Source organism: Dermochelys coriacea, chromosome 3 (assembly GCF_009764565.3).
Source record: "Dermochelys coriacea isolate rDerCor1 chromosome 3, rDerCor1.pri.v4, whole genome shotgun sequence".
Taxonomy (NCBI): Eukaryota; Metazoa; Chordata; order Testudines; family Dermochelyidae; genus Dermochelys; species Dermochelys coriacea.
Genome location: NC_050070.1, coordinates 199,189,192 through 199,208,600, shown reverse-complemented (window position 1 = coordinate 199,208,600; position 19,409 = coordinate 199,189,192). Strand labels below are relative to the sequence as shown.

Genomic DNA, 19,409 nt, shown 5'->3' with positions numbered 1-19,409 from the left:
TGTATTTTTAGAAAATTGGGTTTTTTTTAAATGCCCAAAAACACTGGAATGATCCTATCACAGTGCAGTTTCTTTACTGTTCTTGAGGGCCCTGCAGTTTCAGCCTTGTTTTCATTTCTTTTCATTCAATTGTCCACCTTCGAACGTAACCTACAGCCTTGCTGCATACAGTACAGAACAACACATTTCTCATGAAAGTTGTCCTTCTCAAACTCAGTGACATGGTCTTTAGGGGCAATTTTTAATGTTTTCAGCAGCTTTTCACAATCTTAATTACTCACATCTGGAGGCTGAAGAGAAATTGGAGATGCATTAAAACACAAACCCCTTGAATAACCACTATATGCGGAAGCAGCTTATTGGAGTTTTATTTAGCAATGTAAATTTAAAGTGCATTCAGAAATCAACCACAAGAGGGGGAGATTCCAGGTACTGAATAAGTGACTGGTACTTTCAATAAAATTTAGTTAATAGTTATACATTTTTATTTTTTCACAAAATGTAAAAACCAAAGATTCTGTAAAAATGCAAATTCTGCATTTTTCCATGGCAAGTGGATTTCTAGGATCCACCTGCTAAAAATTTAAATTGGAGCCATAATTCTTATGCACTTCACAGACCCTATTACACATTCAATAGCCATGAATTTTTTATCCAGCCACACAGACCTTAAAAAAAAAAAAAATCCTATGGAGCTACTCCCTGTACATCCAAGCATCTCCCCCTTCAGCTTGGTGTAAAAGCCCATTTTCTTGAACTGGGGACAGTCATTGAAGACTGAATACTTGCTTCAGGCTTTGAATTTATAGCTCTCCCTTATGTGATTAATCTGTTCACAGCACTAGCATTTAACTGAACTGCTAACCTTTTTTTTTTTTTTAAACATTATTGCTATTCTTTCATTTTACAACCCAGTAGAACTTCTTGGACAGTAAAGATTATGAATCAATTTAGAATCCCCCTTTTCCATCATGCATATTAGATGTGGATTTGTACTTTGAGCACTCACGGCTGATAGCTTCAAGTTTCTTCATTTAGCAGCTGCCTCCACTTCTGCTGGGCTGTTGCATGAGTCTGCGCTTCCTGTAGGAAATTCTACTATAAATTGTCCTGTTTCCTTTTGATTATTTTAATTTTCAAGTCCATGTCCAGCTGAACATCAGTAAATTGGTCCATGGTGTACAATGAAGTCCTCAATTCGGGTGGGATTAATTTCTCTTTGGAGCCAGCCATCTAAGCTAGCCAGGGCTCAGCTACCTGCCATGAACAAACTATATAGCAAGAGCTTGTTGGTCTGGGTAAGTTCTGTAGCACCACCTGAGCTGGTTAACAGCTCAAGGTCTGTTAATTTGCCCAACCATTCAGTTGAGCTATTTTAGAAGTGAATCTGGAGGCTTTCCAGTAAAGATACACAAGTGATTAGTAAAATGTAGTTTTGGCTCTTCAATTCCTGAACTCCTTTTTACAAACTCGCTTGTGAAATCACCTATTTCTATTTCCACATCACATTTCTCACTGTACACTTCACAGTTTTTACCATTAATTACCTGTAATTGAATATGTGGTTTCTCTCATTTTCTTAATTTGTCTGCATAAAACAAACTGGTTTTACTAAAAGTTGATAGTTTGTCATTGAAGGACCATCTGCTTCAGAGAACATCCCTCTGTATTTACTTTATGTGTGTAAGACATTTTGTTTAGTTTACTGGTTTTAATGATTGCTTTAGTGAAATTTTATTTGCATACCAATTTCTTTTCTTCATTAGGTATACTGTTAAGACATTGTAGGTTTTTTTTAGGGACACATTAACAGTTCTGACAAACTAATTTTGTAAACAGGCTCAAACTGTATTATTTGGAATGTTTCTCTTTATACATACATTGCATAGCGTCAAGTAGCAAGTGCAGCAATTAACTATTTTCATGCACTGGCCTCCTTTAGAGTTTTTTTTTTTTTTTTTTTTTTTAAAAAAGTAGTCAGCAATCAGTGGAGTTACACTAACAGCAATGCAGCATTGGGAGAAATTTAGGAAAATGCCTAATATAGAACCCAACCTTATTTAGGTGACTAAAAATGGATTTTGATACCTGACTGTGGGCATTCAAGTTTGACCTTGTTTGTTTCCTTGCTATAAATGAGAATCTCTCCTAAATCAGAGAATTTCACTAAATGTTTCTGAAGTGCTCTGGAATCCTTAGAAGATTACAGAAGTGAAAAGTATTATTAATGCACTAAAATATATTTTTATTCATTATTTCACAAGTTAACCACATATCAGTTCTCTTGACTAAAACAAAATTCATCCAACCCATCTTCACTTTCAGTTTATTAAAATTATCTTGACCAGTAACATTGTATTTACAGACTCATGGAGTATTAAAAACACCATTATGAAATTCCAAATATTTTTTTTAAATCTAAAAATCATATCAGGACCTGAAGTCTCTCACACTCATTTATAAATGTGTCCATTACTACAACTAAGGAAGTTCTTTGTAGCCATCTTTAACATTTCTATTAGTTTTAACTGAAATGGTGTTATAAAATAAACAGCTTTAGATAAATTACTTTTGTTACACATGCTGTTTGTGAACTATTTTACAAATATATTATTCCAAGGAGGTATTTGTGGGAGGGGGAAAGATGGTATTGTAATTGGTTGTCTATAGTTCATCCCCAAGCCCCAACACTGGCACTTTTCCTTTAGAAACCCTTAGTTTATGGGATTCAACGTCCAGAAAGCTCTTATGAATTTTGCCATTTTACAAGGAATACAGACTGGACTGAGGAAAACCAAACAACTGGACTTTATTTTATTTTCAGTTTCTTTCTGGCTTGAAATTGTTCTGTTTTATTTTTGACAGATTTTATGAGCATTGATAAAGCAGGATCTACAGCTTTCTTAGTGATATTTCCCTTCTTTCCAATCTCATTCTCCTGTATCTCCTTTGCAAGATTCTGCTGCTTTTGTTCTCTTCGGCGAGCTTTCTCCTCCAAAATTTTTTCCACTGCTTTTGTCTTTTTGAAGTTTGGATCAGAAGGATCCAAATTAAACAAGTGGGAAGTATACAGTGCTTGAAACCTTGTATCAGCAACATTCACCTGAAGATAGAAAACAGAACCTATATCAGAGAAACAGGACAAAATGTAACATACCAGAAAATATAGTAATCATATTTAAATGATAGAACGTGTACAAGATATGGGTAACACTAATTGCCTAAGTCAGATCTTACTTAACTGGAACCTAAACTTTAATATTTAAATTTCAAACGGTAGTTCTCAGAATTTGGTCAGGCTGGTTAAATTAAACTATGCATTCATGGAGGGTGAATTTCACCTACGTGTGGGGGACTCTTCTGTCCTTTGCATTGTGTGCAAGGTGGTATGGGAGAGTCAACAACATACAGGAGACACTCCTGTGCAAAACCTGTACATCACAAAAGGTGTGCCACTGAAGACATGCATTGTTGGTTAAGAATAAGCAAGCATGGAAAGAGTTAGTGGAGATGGGCAATAATCAATATTCCAGCCAACAGATTGCATGTAGTCTTGAAGAGTGAATTCTGTCTCCTTAAATCCCTAAGCATAGTCTGGTTTTGCTCTCTCTGTTAGGGAAACATTGCTTGTAATCTAAGCCATGTAAAGCCACCCAGGTCCTAAGGGTTAGGCACACGTACACGTCGGTAACAAAAATTCAAAAGCAACATGGACTGATCAAAGTTGTATCCTTGTTTGATCCCAGCATTAGTAATGATAGCCTTTTCCTGTGTAGGAGTACTATAAAAAGGTTTATATTCAATTGCACTGTTAAAATGTTGTCAAACCATATTACTGAGGTATAATTCTTACATCAGAATTCCAATCCACTCCTCTTGAAAAAGTAAAGATACTACTAAATTCTATTACATTTCAATACTAGGAATCTGTATTAGTATTACCTGAAAGTCATCTTCTAACAACTCCTCCTTTTTCATTAGTTGTTTCTTTTTCTTCTTGCTCAGGTTCTGTTGTTCTACAATCTTCTCATAGTTAAAATGTTTTCTGTCGTCCTCCTCATCGTCCATCATAAGCAGTGCCATTTCAGCCTGTTACAATAAAAAGAGCCCATTTACAAAACATCTCCTTGGGACGTATGGAATACACATGTTCCTTCTGAAACATGAGCACTCATGATTTCCAGGCTCCAGGGGAACAGTTGTAATTTGTAAACAGATTGCAAGCGATTATAAAACATAGTAATGTTTATTATATTATTAATTAAATATGTCTTTTAAAACATTTGGAGAACTGATGAAGAGGAAAACTACAGTACTATTCAATGAGTTTTATACTCAGTAGTACAGCACAGCAGGTAAACATTTTATCTCGTTTCCACAAGGCTGTTATATCTATATTCAGTTTAGCCTCTTTGTAGGATTGTGACATGGGCTACATTCCACAACCATCTGTGCTTACCTTAAAGCATTGCATTTGTTTTTAAATTCTCATATAGATTATTTTTATTTTTCAATAAAGAACAACCCAGAAAGGTTGCTCTCTAATTAAATATAATCATTGTCACTCATTTTCATCTTCACAGTGACCATATGGTTAAACATTCCACTTACAAGAGTTCAGAAACTTATGTGACCTCAACACTGACATTTATAATGCAGAAATGAAAAAAGTTTCAAGATAAGAATTATCTTATAAGAGATGGTTTTTATTTGTGAAAAACCAGATGTTTAAATAAAAAGAAGAAATTAAGTTTGGGGCACACACGAACAAAAGCAAAGGAATTATGTGATTGAAGTGGATACTTTAAACTCCATTCACACTAATGAGAAATGAGAACCCCATGCCACGAATTTAGGACACTGCTAAATAACTTTGAATGGTCTAACTTTGCTATTTCTGCAAATGGGAAACTATTTAAAAATAACATTAGTTAAAAAAAATAAAATTAACTTTTGCTGAAGTGGAATAACTAAGCCTTTAGGGAATGAAAAATGTCTCACTGATAATTTCCTTTCCGCTAGCAGTCTCTCTCACAGTTCTTGACATCTGGGTCAGGATGGATTAAAAAAAACAGACCAATGATTTATTTATTTTTGGGAGGAAAATAGTAAAAAAAAAAAAAAAAAAAAAAAAGTTTATGGAAAAAAACAGGAAAAAAATCAGTTTTTTATTTAAATCAGATTTTTAATTTGTTATTTAAGTTATAAGTTTTCCTCATAAAAATAAACCTGGTTAAAATGAAATCTGAATTTAATACAAAATATATGTTAAGGCCTAAGCTTATTACAATCTCTTTAAACATTTAAATAAGTAAGTAAGTAAGTAAATAATGCTGAATCCATGAGCCGCTATCAAAAACTTTAGTTAAAAGCTGGGTTTTTTTAATATATAAAGAAACGAACAAGGGGGAAACATCTAGCTTTGAAGTAAAGCTTTATAATTATGGAACAACAGGTCTTGTACTGTGTTATGGCCGTGATCCCCTGGGAAATCCAGGGACTTGTGCTACGGGGTGCAAGAGACTGGCAAAGTAATCATAGGCATTGGGACCCACCCGACTCCATGAGACGCATCATGTATCTTATTAGGATTATCCACTGAGCCCACCTGGGCATACTCCTATTGCATAGTGGTTCAGTTTTCAAATTATGAATATTTATGATTTCACCTATCATTCACTATTTTCCAACATACTAAAAAAAACATACAAGTAATATGAATCTGAAAATATTAAACGATGTAATTGCTTAAATAAATGTGTATAATTACGTCCTAGGTAGCAAAAAAGATATACCAAATCTAGTTTAAAGGCTCTATTTAGTTGTAAATCAACATGTTTTAATGGCTATATCAACCAGTGAGAATGCATCTCTCTTTAGAAAAAAACTAAATAGAAAACTTTATTAAAATCAATTATTTAAATTGAAGATTTCCACTTGGTGTTTTAAATTGCTTTGATTTAAATTAGGGCTGTCAATCGCAGTTAACTCACGAAATTAACACAAAAAATTAATCGCAATTAATCACACTATTAAATAATACAATACCAATTGAAATGTATTAAATATTTTTGGATGTTCTACATTTTCAAATATATTGATTTAAATTACAACACAGAATACGAAGTGTACAGGGCTCACTTTATATTATTTTTTATTACAAATATTTGCACTGTAAAATGATAAACAAAAGAAATAGTATTTTTCATTCACCTCATACAAGTACTGTAGTGCAATCTCTATCGTGAAAGTGCAATTTACAAATGTAGATTTTTTTTTGTTACATAACTGCACTCAAAAAACAAAACAATATAAAATGTTAGAACCTACAAGTCCATTCATTCCTACTTCTTGTTCAGCCAATCACTAAGACAAACAAGTTTGTTTATATTTACGGGAGATAATGCTGCCTGCTTCTTATTTACAATGTCACCTGAAAGCGAGAACAGGCGTTCGCATGACACTGTTGTAGCCGGTGTCGCAAGGTATTTACATGCAGGGGTTTTTTTGGTACATAATTAGACATTTGTAAGCTCAGCTTTCACGATAAAGAGATTGCACTACACTATTGTATTAGGTGAACTGAAAAATACTATTTCTTTTGTTTTTTACAGTGCAAATATTTGTAATAAAAAATAAATAGAAAGTGAGCACTGTATACTTTGTATTCTGTGTTGTAATTGAAATCAATATATATGAAAATGTAGAAAACATCCAAAAATAATTAAATAAATGGTATTCTATTATTGTTTAGCAAGGCAATTAATATTTTTTAAATAGATTGACAGCCCTAATTTAAATCAATCTACCCTAGTCTGCACTGCTCTTTTCTCTATAGCTCACAGAAGCAGTGATTTTATATTTACTTTCAGATCACTGATACAAGCATTGAATAACTTTGGGCCTAATACTCATGCCTGCTGAACTCCACAAGAAACATCCCCATTTGATGGGGATTCCACATTGACAATTACTTTTTGATATCTGTCAGTTAGCCAGTTCTTAGTCCATTTAACGAGTGCTTTATTGATACTTTACAGTACCAATTTTCTATTCAGAATACCTTCCAACACTCAAACACGTTAAAAAAAGTTTATTACATTTATAGTTTCCTTTAATCAACCAAACTTGTAATCTCATCAAAGAATGAAATGAGGATTGTTTGGCAAAACCTGTTTTCCATAGAAACATGCTGACTGGCATTAATTATATTCCTATCAACAGAGTAGTCCTACTGAATTCACTGGCACTACTCACATGTGATTAACTCAAGTATTTAAAGGACTGGGACCTATATCTGTAATCCTTAATGATTTAACACAAAAATTACCTTGTGCTTTTCTTCTTCTTTTTCTGGGGCACTTTCTTCTATCTTGAATTTCTTTGATATTTTCTTTAAACCTGATCACACAACAAATACATGAGTTAATTCGTAAGTATACATGAGACTAATTCCTATAGATAGAATATCTGAAAGTGTGTCTCAGTCAACTGAAATTGATATTTCAATTTGAGGTAATAAAAGAAAAAGCTTGAAAAAAAGAAATGCTTAAGATCTAGCAAGGATTTTTACAGGGAACAATATTCACTCAGTCTACTGAGTGGGAATCAGCACTCAAACTGGCAGAAGTGATGGTAGGCAAAGAAAAAAAGAGGGGTCTGGTACAATTTTTTTCTTCCTTCTTGCAAAGGGCAGTTGTGAGAACCACTGGTGGGGCACAGCCAATTACACAAAGCCACTCACTGTTCAAATTTGACACACATTATAAATCCAAAGAGAAATGAGTTTATGCTGCTACACAAGTAACTGAATTCACGTGCATTCTCTAAAATGTTCATTCCTTCCACTTAACTTCCAGTATGGAAAGGAACAATGTAACAGAAATAGTTTAAGAAAAGAAAAATAGTTTAAATTTATGTTTTCCTAATCTGTCCATTGACAGTATTGGCAACTGAACCAGAGTACAGCCTTGTTGAAGTCAATATAAAGGCTATGTGGAAAAAAAAAAAAAAAAAAAACAAACCAACCACCAAGAAGATCAAAATTATTCCCCATATTTATAGAGAAGCAGTACAAGTTATGCATGAAAAACAAACATTTGAAAGAAAGATTATCGCAGAACAAAAGGGGACCAAAATATTGTTGGGCTAATTTAAGCTCATCTTAAATGATGTGACTCTGATGAATTTTTCTTTACTCACTCAGAAGGTCCTATGCATACACTGATCCTTATACTAATAATGAATATTAATAGTAGGAAACAGAAGCCCACAATAACCAATTATTAAGGAGAATCATATTTACAAATACTATGCAATCAAATTTCTCTCTCAAGAAAGATTCAAGACCTACAATGTTATTGGGTAGACGGGGAGATGGAAAGCTGCCTGGACTAAATCATGCTCTCTGACCTTTAATGAACCCATTTCCAGTAATTCTTAAGGGGTATTCTTAAGGAACATATTTGGATCCATTCTGTTTCCAGAAAAGAGACTAGAAATATTAACAAGCCAAAACAAAGTCTAGTTAAAGTTAATTTGCTAATTATGCTACGCAACAGGACACAGCATCTCTTGAAGAGCCCCTGAAATATTTTAAGTAATTTTCTTTTTAAAAAAATTCTCTCAACTGATTCCAAATAGCTTGCAGAGCTTGGGTGGGTTTCTCAGAAAGCTTTTTGGGAAAAAAAAAAAAAACAAAACAAAAAACATACCACCACAAAACCCTGGCTGCCAATAAGAAGAACAAAGATGTACAACATCAGTTGCTCAGAGTCCTAAACTATTGATTCAGTACCTCCAGGGAAACCATTCAGGGCAGAGGAAGTTCAAGCCCATCAGAGGACTCCTATTCTGTAGGTGTTTGTTCTTCCTTCTCCACATATTATTCAATTCTATGTTGTACAAATAGAAGTTTGTACAAATACAAGTTTGAAACCTTCCCCAAACTGGCTACATCAGGGATGCAAGAACAAATAGACCTGGTGAGACTGGAAAGAGATGGGTACAGGGAAGCTGAGAAACAACAATCATAGGTAGGACCCTAGTAAATTCACAGCCATGCAAAACATGTCATGGACCATGAAATCTGGTGTTAGGTGTGCTTTACCCTATACTATACAGATTTCATGGGGGAGACCAGTGTTTCTCAAATTGGGGGTCCTGACCCAAAAGGGAGTTCGGGGGGGAAACAGTATTGCCACCCTTACTTCTGCGCTACTGCCTTCAGAGCTGGGCAGCTGGAGAGCAGCGGCTGTTGGTCGGGCACTCTGCTCTGAAAGCAGCACCCCACCAGCAGTAGCGCAGAAGTAAAGGCGGCAATACCATACTACACCACCCTTACTTCTGCCCTGCTGCCTTCAGAGCTGGGCAGCCAGAGAGTGACATCTGCTGACTGAGGGCTCAGCTCTGCAGGCAGCAGTTCAGAAGTAAGGGTGGCAATACTATACCATGCCATCCTTACTGCTGCGCTGCTGCTGGAGAGGACACTGCCTTCAGAGCTGGGCTCCCGGTCACCCCCGCTGCTCTTCAGCTGGCCAGCTTTGAAAGCAGCACCAGCGCCAGCAGCTGCGCAGAAGTATGGGTAGCAGTACCGCAAACATCCCCCCCCCCCCCATTCCAACTCCTTTTTGGGTCAGGAACCCTACAATTACAACACTGAAATTTCAGATTTAAATACCTGAAATCATGAAATTTATGATTTTTGAAACCCTAGGACCATGAAATTGACCAAAATGGATTGTGAATTTGATAGGGCCCCTAAACATAGGGGGTGCCAGGAGGGAACACCTCTCAGAAGCAAAGCAGATCCATATTGTTATTTATGTGTATTACTGTAGCACCTAAATGCCCTAGAGATCCAGGATTGTGCTAGGTGCCGTACAAACACGGGTTCACTGATATGGGGAGCTCCAAATTCTTAACAAGGTCTCTGGGTACATGAGGCTCAGCTTGCTCACTCGCTTCTAATATGGTGTATGGAGAAGGAATAAGGAAAGTAAGTGCAGAACTAATTGCCTCCCTATGGAAGACTGATCCTAATTAGGACTGTGTATCACCTCCCCTCCCAGCCCCCACCTCGCAACTATAGGTTGTGCAGCCTGTCAGAACCAGCCTTAGTCTTGTAGCTTCATGAAATTAAGACTATTTGGTTCCAAAATTGTCAGACCTTTTCTCTTTGCTGTTGACAATAAAATCATCACCACATGTAGCCTTTAAATCAGGACTGCTTTCCTAAAAAAATGTGTTTTTGTTCAGCTACAAGTTATTCACACAATAGTGTTCATTTACCCAGTATAGAAGACTAATGCCACCTGCAGAATAGTCAGACTAGATTAATAGATTTTAAGACCAGAAGGAACTATTATATGTTCATCTAGTCTGACTTCCTGCTTAACACTTCACAGAACCTCAACCAACAATTTCTGCACCAAAGCTTATAACTTCTGTTTGAGCTATACGATCAACTTTTAGAAAGATATCGAGCCATGATTTAAAGACTTCCAGTGATGGAGAGTCCACCACATCACAAGGTAAATTATTCCAATGGCTAATTAAACTCACTATTAGTAACGTATGCTATACTTCTAGACTGAATTTGTCTAGCTTCAGCTTCCAACCATTATACCTCATCATTCCTTTTTCTATTATATTAAAAGAGCTGTTGACTATAAAAATATTTTTGCCATGTACCTGTAGATTATGCCTCTTAATACTGTCTTGAAGCGCTGTAAAATCCAAATGCTTACTCAGATTGTTCTGAAATTTGCTGTGCTCCTTTGCCAGTCCTTACAATCAAGGGGGTTCTCAAACTGTGAGTCAGAACCCCAAAGTGGGCCACAACCCCATTTTAATGGAGTCGCCAAGGCTGTCTTGGGCTTTGGCTTTAGCCGTGGGCCCCAGCAAGTCCCACCGCCTGGGACCAAAGCCTAAGCCCTGGGTGGTGGGACTCAGGTTACAGGCCCTCTGCCTGGGGCAGAAGCCTTTTGGCTTTGGTCTCCCCCCTTGCCAGCGGTGGTGGGGCTTGGGTGGGCTCAGGCTTCAGTCACCCCTCCTGGAGTCATGAAATTTTTAGTGTCAAAAGGGGATCACAGTGCAATGAAGTTTGAGAACCCCATTATAACTTGTAAAACATTCCTGGGAGTTTCTATTAATGGCTGCATGAGACCCTTCCACATGTCTGAAAGTCTGAACTCCATGAAAACACAATTTTTGTTGTACACTTTGTATATAGATGTTTAAGGAGCTGCTCATCCTATTACCTTGTCTAATTTGGTGGTCTAAGATTCCCAACCAGTACCCCACGTTGGGATTTATCAGGTAGAATGTTGATCCATAACTATTCTAGGTCCTATACTTCTGAATTGTCAAGAAATCTAATGCAGACAATAGTTTCTTTGATGTAGAATGACAACCCTGTTCCTCGGCTGCCCACTCTCTTTTTCCTAAAATGGAGTAATATTAAAATCCCAGTCATGTGACTCAGCCCACCAAGTTTCAGTAATACTAATTACACCAAATTTTCTTTTCATAAATGAACATTTCTAATTCCTCCTGACTATTTCCCAGGCTTTTCTCCTCTGTCACCCAGAAAACGGGAACCCTTTCTACTGAAAAACAGTGGTAGTCCAACCCATACGTCCTTTTCTCCCTATAGAAGATGACCCAGTATTTCACAAAACCCAAACCATCAACTTTGGGCCCTTCACCTAGCCAATAGTTTGCTTCTCACATTTTCTGTTGGCTATCTTCTCTCAGTTGCTGGGCAAGGCAGATCTCAGATCACCACCAATGCTTTCCTATCCTTCAGCTCCCTTGTAAGATCTTTGAAGTCTCTGATGATCTGCATAGAATCTTCTGAAGCAGTATGCAGGGTGTTGTAGCCATGTTGGTCCCAGGATATTAGAAAGACAAGGTGGTGAGGTAATATCTTTTACTGCTGGTGAGAGAGATAAGCTCTTGAGCTTACAAAGAGCTCCTTTTCAGGTGTCTGAACATTTTGGGTATGGTTGACATCCATCTTCTCATGTGCCCTGCAGAGGTCCCTGTGTTTTTCTCCAGTTTTGGAATTTCAGTCTTCCAAGAGATTCTCTGCAGCTGCTGCAGGAGTACCGGAATATGACTCAATAGCTCTCCCTATGTTGAATTTCCCCTGGTTCTCTTTCCTCTGGTGGTCAAATACCATCCATCCTCTCTTGCTTCTCCTTCCTTGCTTGGTCACAAACTGCCAGTCCCTTTTCTCTGTTTTCCAATCTCTCCTGTTCCTTTGAAACAAAAAACTTATCTGATTGGACCTGCAGTGGTGATAGTGGGTTGTCCAAAAACTGTCTCTCTGATACAACAGAAGCCCTTCAAGACCACAAACCCATGAGAAAAAGCGCCTACTCTCTATTGCGAACTCTTTCAAACTCCCGGTAACCTCCTGCTCACCTCAGGAATTCACTTCACAACTGGTTTACACATTTAGCCTTGCAGGTCAGGTCATCCCCTCACTCACAGAGAGGATTAAGACTTTAACACTGGTCCCGACCTATGGCCAAAGAGCCCCAATCTCCCAGCCCTCCCAGAGACACAGATTTCTCACCCTTCTTGTTTAGAGGCTTGAAAGCCCAGCCACATAGAGACACAAACTAACATACAGACAGACCAAAAGCATAATTAACCAAGCCCTTTATCTTCATGCACAGGATCCTCAGCTGCTAATCAAAACCTTTCACTCTCTCCCTGTTCATTTTATGATTATAACAATCTATTCTGGCCTTAAAAAGCTATTAACTTATGCAGTTAACAGTTTGCAATTAACTAAATCCTAGGAAAAGAATTAGATTACCAAATCTGATTTTTTTACCTTTGGGCACCCATTCTAAGAATTCTTCTATAAAAAAAAAAATTTTTTAATTGCCATACCCAGCCATTATTTACTGTCATCTGGCTATATTCATTGAGCCTACTATGGAAAATTTTGGAATAAGAACATGATAACCACAGTGCTTCACATTTCTCTCATACTTACATGGTTTCCTGAAATCAAAGAACAACCATCAACTACTTTGTCTCCTGAAGTAACTTGTTTAGGTATGATAAAAAGCAGAATACTATTAGTATAACACTAGAATTCTAATCCCCCCCTTTCCATTTCATACAAATCCCTCATGCAATATTATAGGCTATTCTACCATATTCATGTTAATTCCTTTTCCATACATTTCAGCTGACATGCAATCACAGTTTCATCTCCTTCTGCAAAAAAAAATTTACTACTGAAAGAATAAAAGTCAGATACTTAAATATGTTAACATCCATAAAGATTTCAGAAGTATTTTTGGCTTGTATAATAAACCAATTCATATTTGACTGAGTGATTTTTCCATTTGCTTCAAGTTTCATAGCATTAACTCTTCCTGTCCAACGTAAATTGCAGGATACACCCAATTCTAAATGAAGCATTTAAAATTTGGTGAGCATAATTAAAAAAAGTCAGATTGTAAACTTTTATTAAGATTTGGCTATGAATTCAGGTACAATATTCAATGTTGCAAAACGGGATTTTCAAAAACACCCTCAAAATATCTCCCACATGTAGGGCTTCTCCAATTTTTGGAACCCTTAGTGCCAACTTAGGCCTTGTCTACACTACAGAGCCTTTGCCGGTATAGCTACATCATCAGAGCCCTCTAGTGAAGGCGTAGCGTAAGCTGACAGGAGGGCTCCTCTTGGCATAGTTACACCCCCCCCCCCATATGACATTAGCTAAACCAACAGAAGCACTCTTTTGTCAGCATAGTTGTGTCTACCCAGATGTTTTGCGAAAATAATTATGCTGGCTGGGGGTGTGATTTTTTTCACACCCCCTAGCCAACGTAGCTATGCTGGCAAAACTTTGTAGTATAGACTAAGCGCTCGTGTACAAGGAAAACTAGCAACAGCATAGCTACATCTTTCAGGAGTGTGAAAAATCTGTAGCAATATGAATAGCTTCATAGAGCCAGAACGCTTAGAGTTAACAATTTCAGTTGGTACAGCTGCATCTCTCAGGGGGAAATGCACACCCAAGTGATGTAGATATGCTGACCTAACCCCCACTGTAGACAGTGCTCTGTCAATGGAAACATTCTCCCATCAACCTAGCTACCGCGACTCGGGGAGTTGGATTAACTATAGTGAGGGGAAAACCTCCGCCTGTAGCGAGCATATGCACTGAAGTGCTACAGTGGCGAAGCTGTAGCCCTGCACCTATGCCACTGTGTAGTACTTTAAGACATGGCCAGCCTCAAATACAGCAAAACATTGCTAAATTGCATCCCCAAAATTACTGTCCACACAAATAGCAGCCTCACCCTATTTCTCAGCAAAGATTTAATACCAGAGCGCTAAAGTGATGTTTCCAATGAACAGAGCCAGGCTACATAATAGATTTTAAAAGTGCACCATAATTGAGCTTTACAATCTAAGTTTTCATTTTGAGTATTAACTATTTAGATATTACACTTATGTTTACTTTAGCATTTTGGTGGGAATCTCCCACTATCGCACTACCACCAGCGCATCTCGACCCGTGGTAGTAATGGAAAGAGTGCTAGTGGAGACTGAGCACAGACATTTTTACTACTGTTTTGATGAGATGTCCATGTGAGACAATATGGTGGTAATACTATGAACTCAATGGATGCAATAACGTCTTCCTGATTCTGCAGACACTTTAAAACAACATGTATGAAGTATGAAGAAGTATGAACTGGTCCCATTGGTCTCAATGGTATGTTAACGTTGAAGCCTCATGACAATTCAACTTTCATTAACGATTTCAATAGAAACATCATGTTCATGCTTATTTGTGATTGTTGCATGATACTGGAGTAGGATGCAGTAGGGCAGCTAGTTGCCATAAAGAGTTGCAGAGGTGGGAAATACAAAGTTCAGGAGCTCTTTTCCCCAAAAACTTGAAGTGGACTCTGCTCCTCCCCCTGATCAAAGGAAGAAAGGAGATGCACTAACCTCAGTACCAAAAGTTAAAAATGCTTCTTAGAGATCAGAAACCCTAAGCCTCTTCCCACTCCTCTTTTGGTGCCAAAAAGGCCCAACTGTCCCATACCCATATGTCAAGATGTCTAACTTTCTCCAGACAGGTTTAATATTGTGAAATGGGGTCTTCCAGTCACTAGTTTGAATTTGAAAGTTTCTACTTTATTTGAGTGCCATATAACTTATCCTGTCAATCATAGAATCTATTGCTGAAAAGACCTGAAAAGTCTGTCTCTGCTAGGAGCAACACAGTGAAGGCAGGAGGAACTGTGCACCCTGGAAATACTTCAATCAGAAGGGAGGGAGACACAGGTCTCCACCCAAGAAAGGCAATGTCTGCAGTGGTGAAAGCCAGAGAACAGGTACCCTGGTTGGACCACTGAGGGGAAATCCAGGTGCAGTTGCCTTCAACTGTGACAGTTATCCCTGGAGTCAACCCTCCCTACTTTATCCAGGGTTGGCCTGGCAGCCACATCAAGGTGTAGCAAACAGAGTGAAGAGGGGCAAGGGTTCACCAAAAATAAAGACTCTTGAATCCCCACCAATTTTAACAATCATGCATGTTCTGAGGTCTTGAAACATTTTTGTGTTTTCAATTCCCATTTCCCTCTAAAAACAAAAAAATGGAAGTGTCAAATGACTGCCATGACTTCTGGCTCTTGGTCATCATTCACACCTTATGCATTCCCAGTTAGTGACTGAAAAACTTCAGGGTACGAGGTCAAATTCAGTCGGAAAACGTACATAAAACTTGATATACTTATCTCAATTATCCAAACCTCAAAAGGGGCCCATCCAAGTTGCTCAGCCCTGTGTTTCCATTTATACACAGGGTAAAACTTATTTGGCTTTCAAGGGCAACCAGGTTCTTTCCTTTTCCTCTGGTGCGTTTCGAGGACCAGCTGGTAGGTCTGGCTCCCACATAGCCACTTTCTGGCAATAACCAACTGATGGTCACTGCTGAAAGTACTGGGAGAAATGTCTTCCTGACATTCCATATGATATAGGCTAAGAGTCACATGCTATCACAAATTGCATATCACTAATTCCACACACGAACTCTGGCAACTGAGCCGTATTTTTATACTTCTCTATTTCTATAGCTTGTTATTTAAAGAAAAAGCATATTATTTTAAACAAGTGAAAATTACTTTTATGAACCAACCTGTTTTGCCAAGTTCCTCAGCAAAGTATGGGTCATTCAAGTCAACATCAGATGGAAATTCATCTTCATTCAATTCTTCTTTGGCAGTAGCCTATAACAAAACAGTGATTTTTGCCATTTCCATTTAACATGCAACTAATACAGAAGTTTCATCTAAATGAAACAACTTCTTGTAGCTGCTACTAATTCACAACTTCAAGGTTTCAGAGTAGCAGCCATGTTAGTCTGTATCCGCAAAAAGAAAAGGAGGACTTGTGGCACCTTAGAGACTAACACATTTATTTGAGCACAAGCTTCTGTGAGCTACAGCTCACTTCTTTGGATTATTTAAGGTTATGAGCTGAATGACAGATCTGAAACATATCATAAATTGTGAACCAAGGTGAATGTAAATAAACAATTCTAAGTCTGTATAACACACTGAGCTATAAATCTTACTATGAACACAAAGAGCGGAATAATTTACACATTCAAGGAAGTCTTAAGTCCACAGAATATAAACTGTATAACATTCCAATTAATTATAGGATCAGAAGAAAACTTCTGGTTCTCCGTATCCACACACAATATTTTTCAAGTTAATGATTCAAGGAGATCAACAATAAGTAAAATAATTGCACCCAGAAGAGTGGACAGTGTGCACAGCATGTTTATGAACTACCAAGGAGAAAATATATCCTTTCTTCTCTACAAAAGGCAGTCCTCAAACATGCAGGTTGAAGTCATTGCCAAAAAAGCACAGCTGCTCAAATCACTCCTGTTTCATGATTGCCTGTATTCCACAAGCAAAAAATATAAACTCAGCATATAAAAAACAAGTTCACCGCCCTTACCAGGAGATGCATAAAGTGTGCTGGTCCTATTTAAAATAGGAATAGTCAACTAACAACTGTCCTCCACAAAAACCTTCTTTAGGCAAAAGCATAGGTAAACAGCTTTAGACTGTGCCCTCAAGTTTATCAAATGTGGGTTTAAACTTATAGGGGAAGCAAGTTCAAGAATGGAGGACCTTTTCCTTAGAACACCTAGCCTCCAGCACATGTGAAACATTACCCTGTTGGTTTTAGTCAGGGTAAAGGAGAGTCTTACACCAGCAAGAGTTGCTGTAGTCTCTAGAAACACTATTTAACACAAGAAGCCAGTTTGTTTTCAGAAATTTTAGCAGTTACTGATCAAATGCCACTTGTAACTTTGCTTAGAGAATGGAAAAATACATTAACAAAAGTCACAGAAGTTATTTTAATTAATCTGTTATCTCGATGTGATATGGCTCTATCAGGCCTTTGCTGCCTTCTGCTGGAGCATTAAACCCGACACCCCCTGTTAAAGAATACTGACTTAGGCCGGGCTACCTACAAGTCACAGGGCTAGTCTACACTGGCAACGCTTTAATGTGCCTTATGTAGTCGTGGCAGAGTGCTGGGAGACAGCTCTCACAGTGCTCTAAAAAACCACCTCCACGTGGGGCGTAGCTACCAGTGTGTTTTTTCACACCCCTAAGTGAGAAAGTTGCAACGCTGTAAATTGCCAGTGTAGACAAGCCCTTAGTCCTCCGCAGGCCCAGAAGGGCCAAGAGGAGACACTGACCAATAGGGAAACAGCAGACCAGTTAAGAAAGCTTGCCTGCTTCTTATGGGGCGAGGGCTGGGTGATATTAGGACAAAGGAGATGCTCCTCAGTGCTACAGAACCCCAGGTCCAAATAAGGACCTTTGCTTAAAGCACTGTAACCAAGCAGTTGCCTTTTCTATTTATTTGTTTAAAGATGCAGACCCAGACAGCCTATTTCTGACTTTGTTATTATTTAACCCAGGGGTTCTCAAACTGGGGGGTTGGGACCCCTCAGGGGGGTCACAAGGTTATTACATGGGAGGTCATGAGCTGTCAGCCTCCACCCCAAACTCCGCTTTGCCGCCAGCATTTATAATGGTGTTAAATATATAAATAAAGTGTTTTTAATTTATAAGGGGGAGGGGTCACACTCAGAGGCATGCGAAGTGAAAGGGGTCACCAGTACAAAAGTTTGAGAGCTACTGATTTAACCGTTAAAGACTGACGCCAAGCATGTGTCAGGGGCCACTCTGTTTCTGACAGGCTGACATACCTTGTAAACCAAGTCAGGGAGCATCTGCAGGGCCACCCTTGACCAGCAGGAGGCACTATAGAGAAGCCACTTGTGTGATACTGGGGCTGGTTCAGGATGAAGAAAGATAATAAAGGTATGATTTGGCAGCGTATTTTTTTTTTAAAAAAGTCTCCCTAACATTCATGTGTTACCACCACAGGAATCAACTCACAAATTCCTTTGGTAAATGAAAAGGCAAAAAGCATGGCAGAAAGACCAGTAGTATGAATGCAATTCCATTTTGTCATTCATACATAGAAATATCCCTCAAGCGTACACATCTAGTTAATCTTTGAGCAACTCCTCAATGCCATTCAAAATGTTTATGCTGCTAGAACTTTGGGAGACTGAATTTTGTGCATCCTAATCAGAAGCCTTGCTATCCAATCATATTTTAGCAACTAATATGATACACTCTGGAATGTTTAAGTGGCTAACAAAACTCTAAGATCAAAAGGTAGTTTTCTGGGTAGATGTACGTTTATTTTCTTTTTATCACACAAATTTATAATGATATTTACTTTGGCGGCCAAAGACAGATGAAAATACGTGGAAGCCTGTTATGACTAGTATTACCCTGAACATCCTTCTAACTCTCTAGATTTGGTAAGTTACTTGTAAACAGTCTCTAAATGAAGACACACCATACTATCAGCCCCCCCAAATCATTCTAGAAGCTGTAACTCCTTCGTATTTAATTCAAGGCAAAATAGGACAGTTATAGGTTTTAATTAAAAATGTGAGTGATCAGAACATACACACCTTTCTTTTCTTCTTCAGTTTTCTTTTCTCTTTCTTGTTTTCTAAAAATTGTTCCCATGGAGTTAGTTTATCCTTTCCTTCCAACTTGCTTTTGACCATCTCTTCAGCAGTTTCTTTCAGTCCTATGGCAAAATAAAAAAACAAATGAACAGGCAAACTTAATTTGTTCAAGTTTTCTTCATCCTCTTAAAAACAGTCTCTAATATATTCTCATCAGCAAAGCCCTGATTCAAAGGGAAATATTTACCATCTTTGAGCCATGCAATTGCACAAATATCGACTGTCAAATCAAGGCAATGTATCCAGGGGAAAGGTCAGCTTGCTGTACAAATCCTCC

At 37.9% G+C, this 19,409-nt stretch overlaps 1 protein-coding gene across 10 annotated transcripts in view; it reads right to left on the bottom strand.

Moving 5' to 3' along the window:
- Window positions 1–2,309: 2,309 nt before the first annotated feature.
- The window catches only part of ESF1 (ESF1 nucleolar pre-rRNA processing protein homolog), a 60,451-nt gene continuing 43,351 nt past the window's right edge, over window positions 2,310–19,409 (bottom strand). For all 10 annotated transcript variants that reach the window (XM_043512070.1, XM_043512068.1, XM_043512069.1 and 7 more), the window contains 5 exons: window positions 19,073–19,194; window positions 16,187–16,277; window positions 7,331–7,401; window positions 3,943–4,089; window positions 2,310–3,103 (listed from right to left, as the gene is read on the bottom strand). In XM_043512070.1, coding sequence (XP_043368005.1) covers window positions 2,810–3,103; window positions 3,943–4,089; window positions 7,331–7,401; window positions 16,187–16,277; window positions 19,073–19,194 — 725 coding nt within the window. In that variant the 3' untranslated portion in view covers window positions 2,310–2,809. The remainder of the gene's footprint in view (window positions 3,104–3,942; window positions 4,090–7,330; window positions 7,402–16,186; window positions 16,278–19,072; window positions 19,195–19,409) is intronic.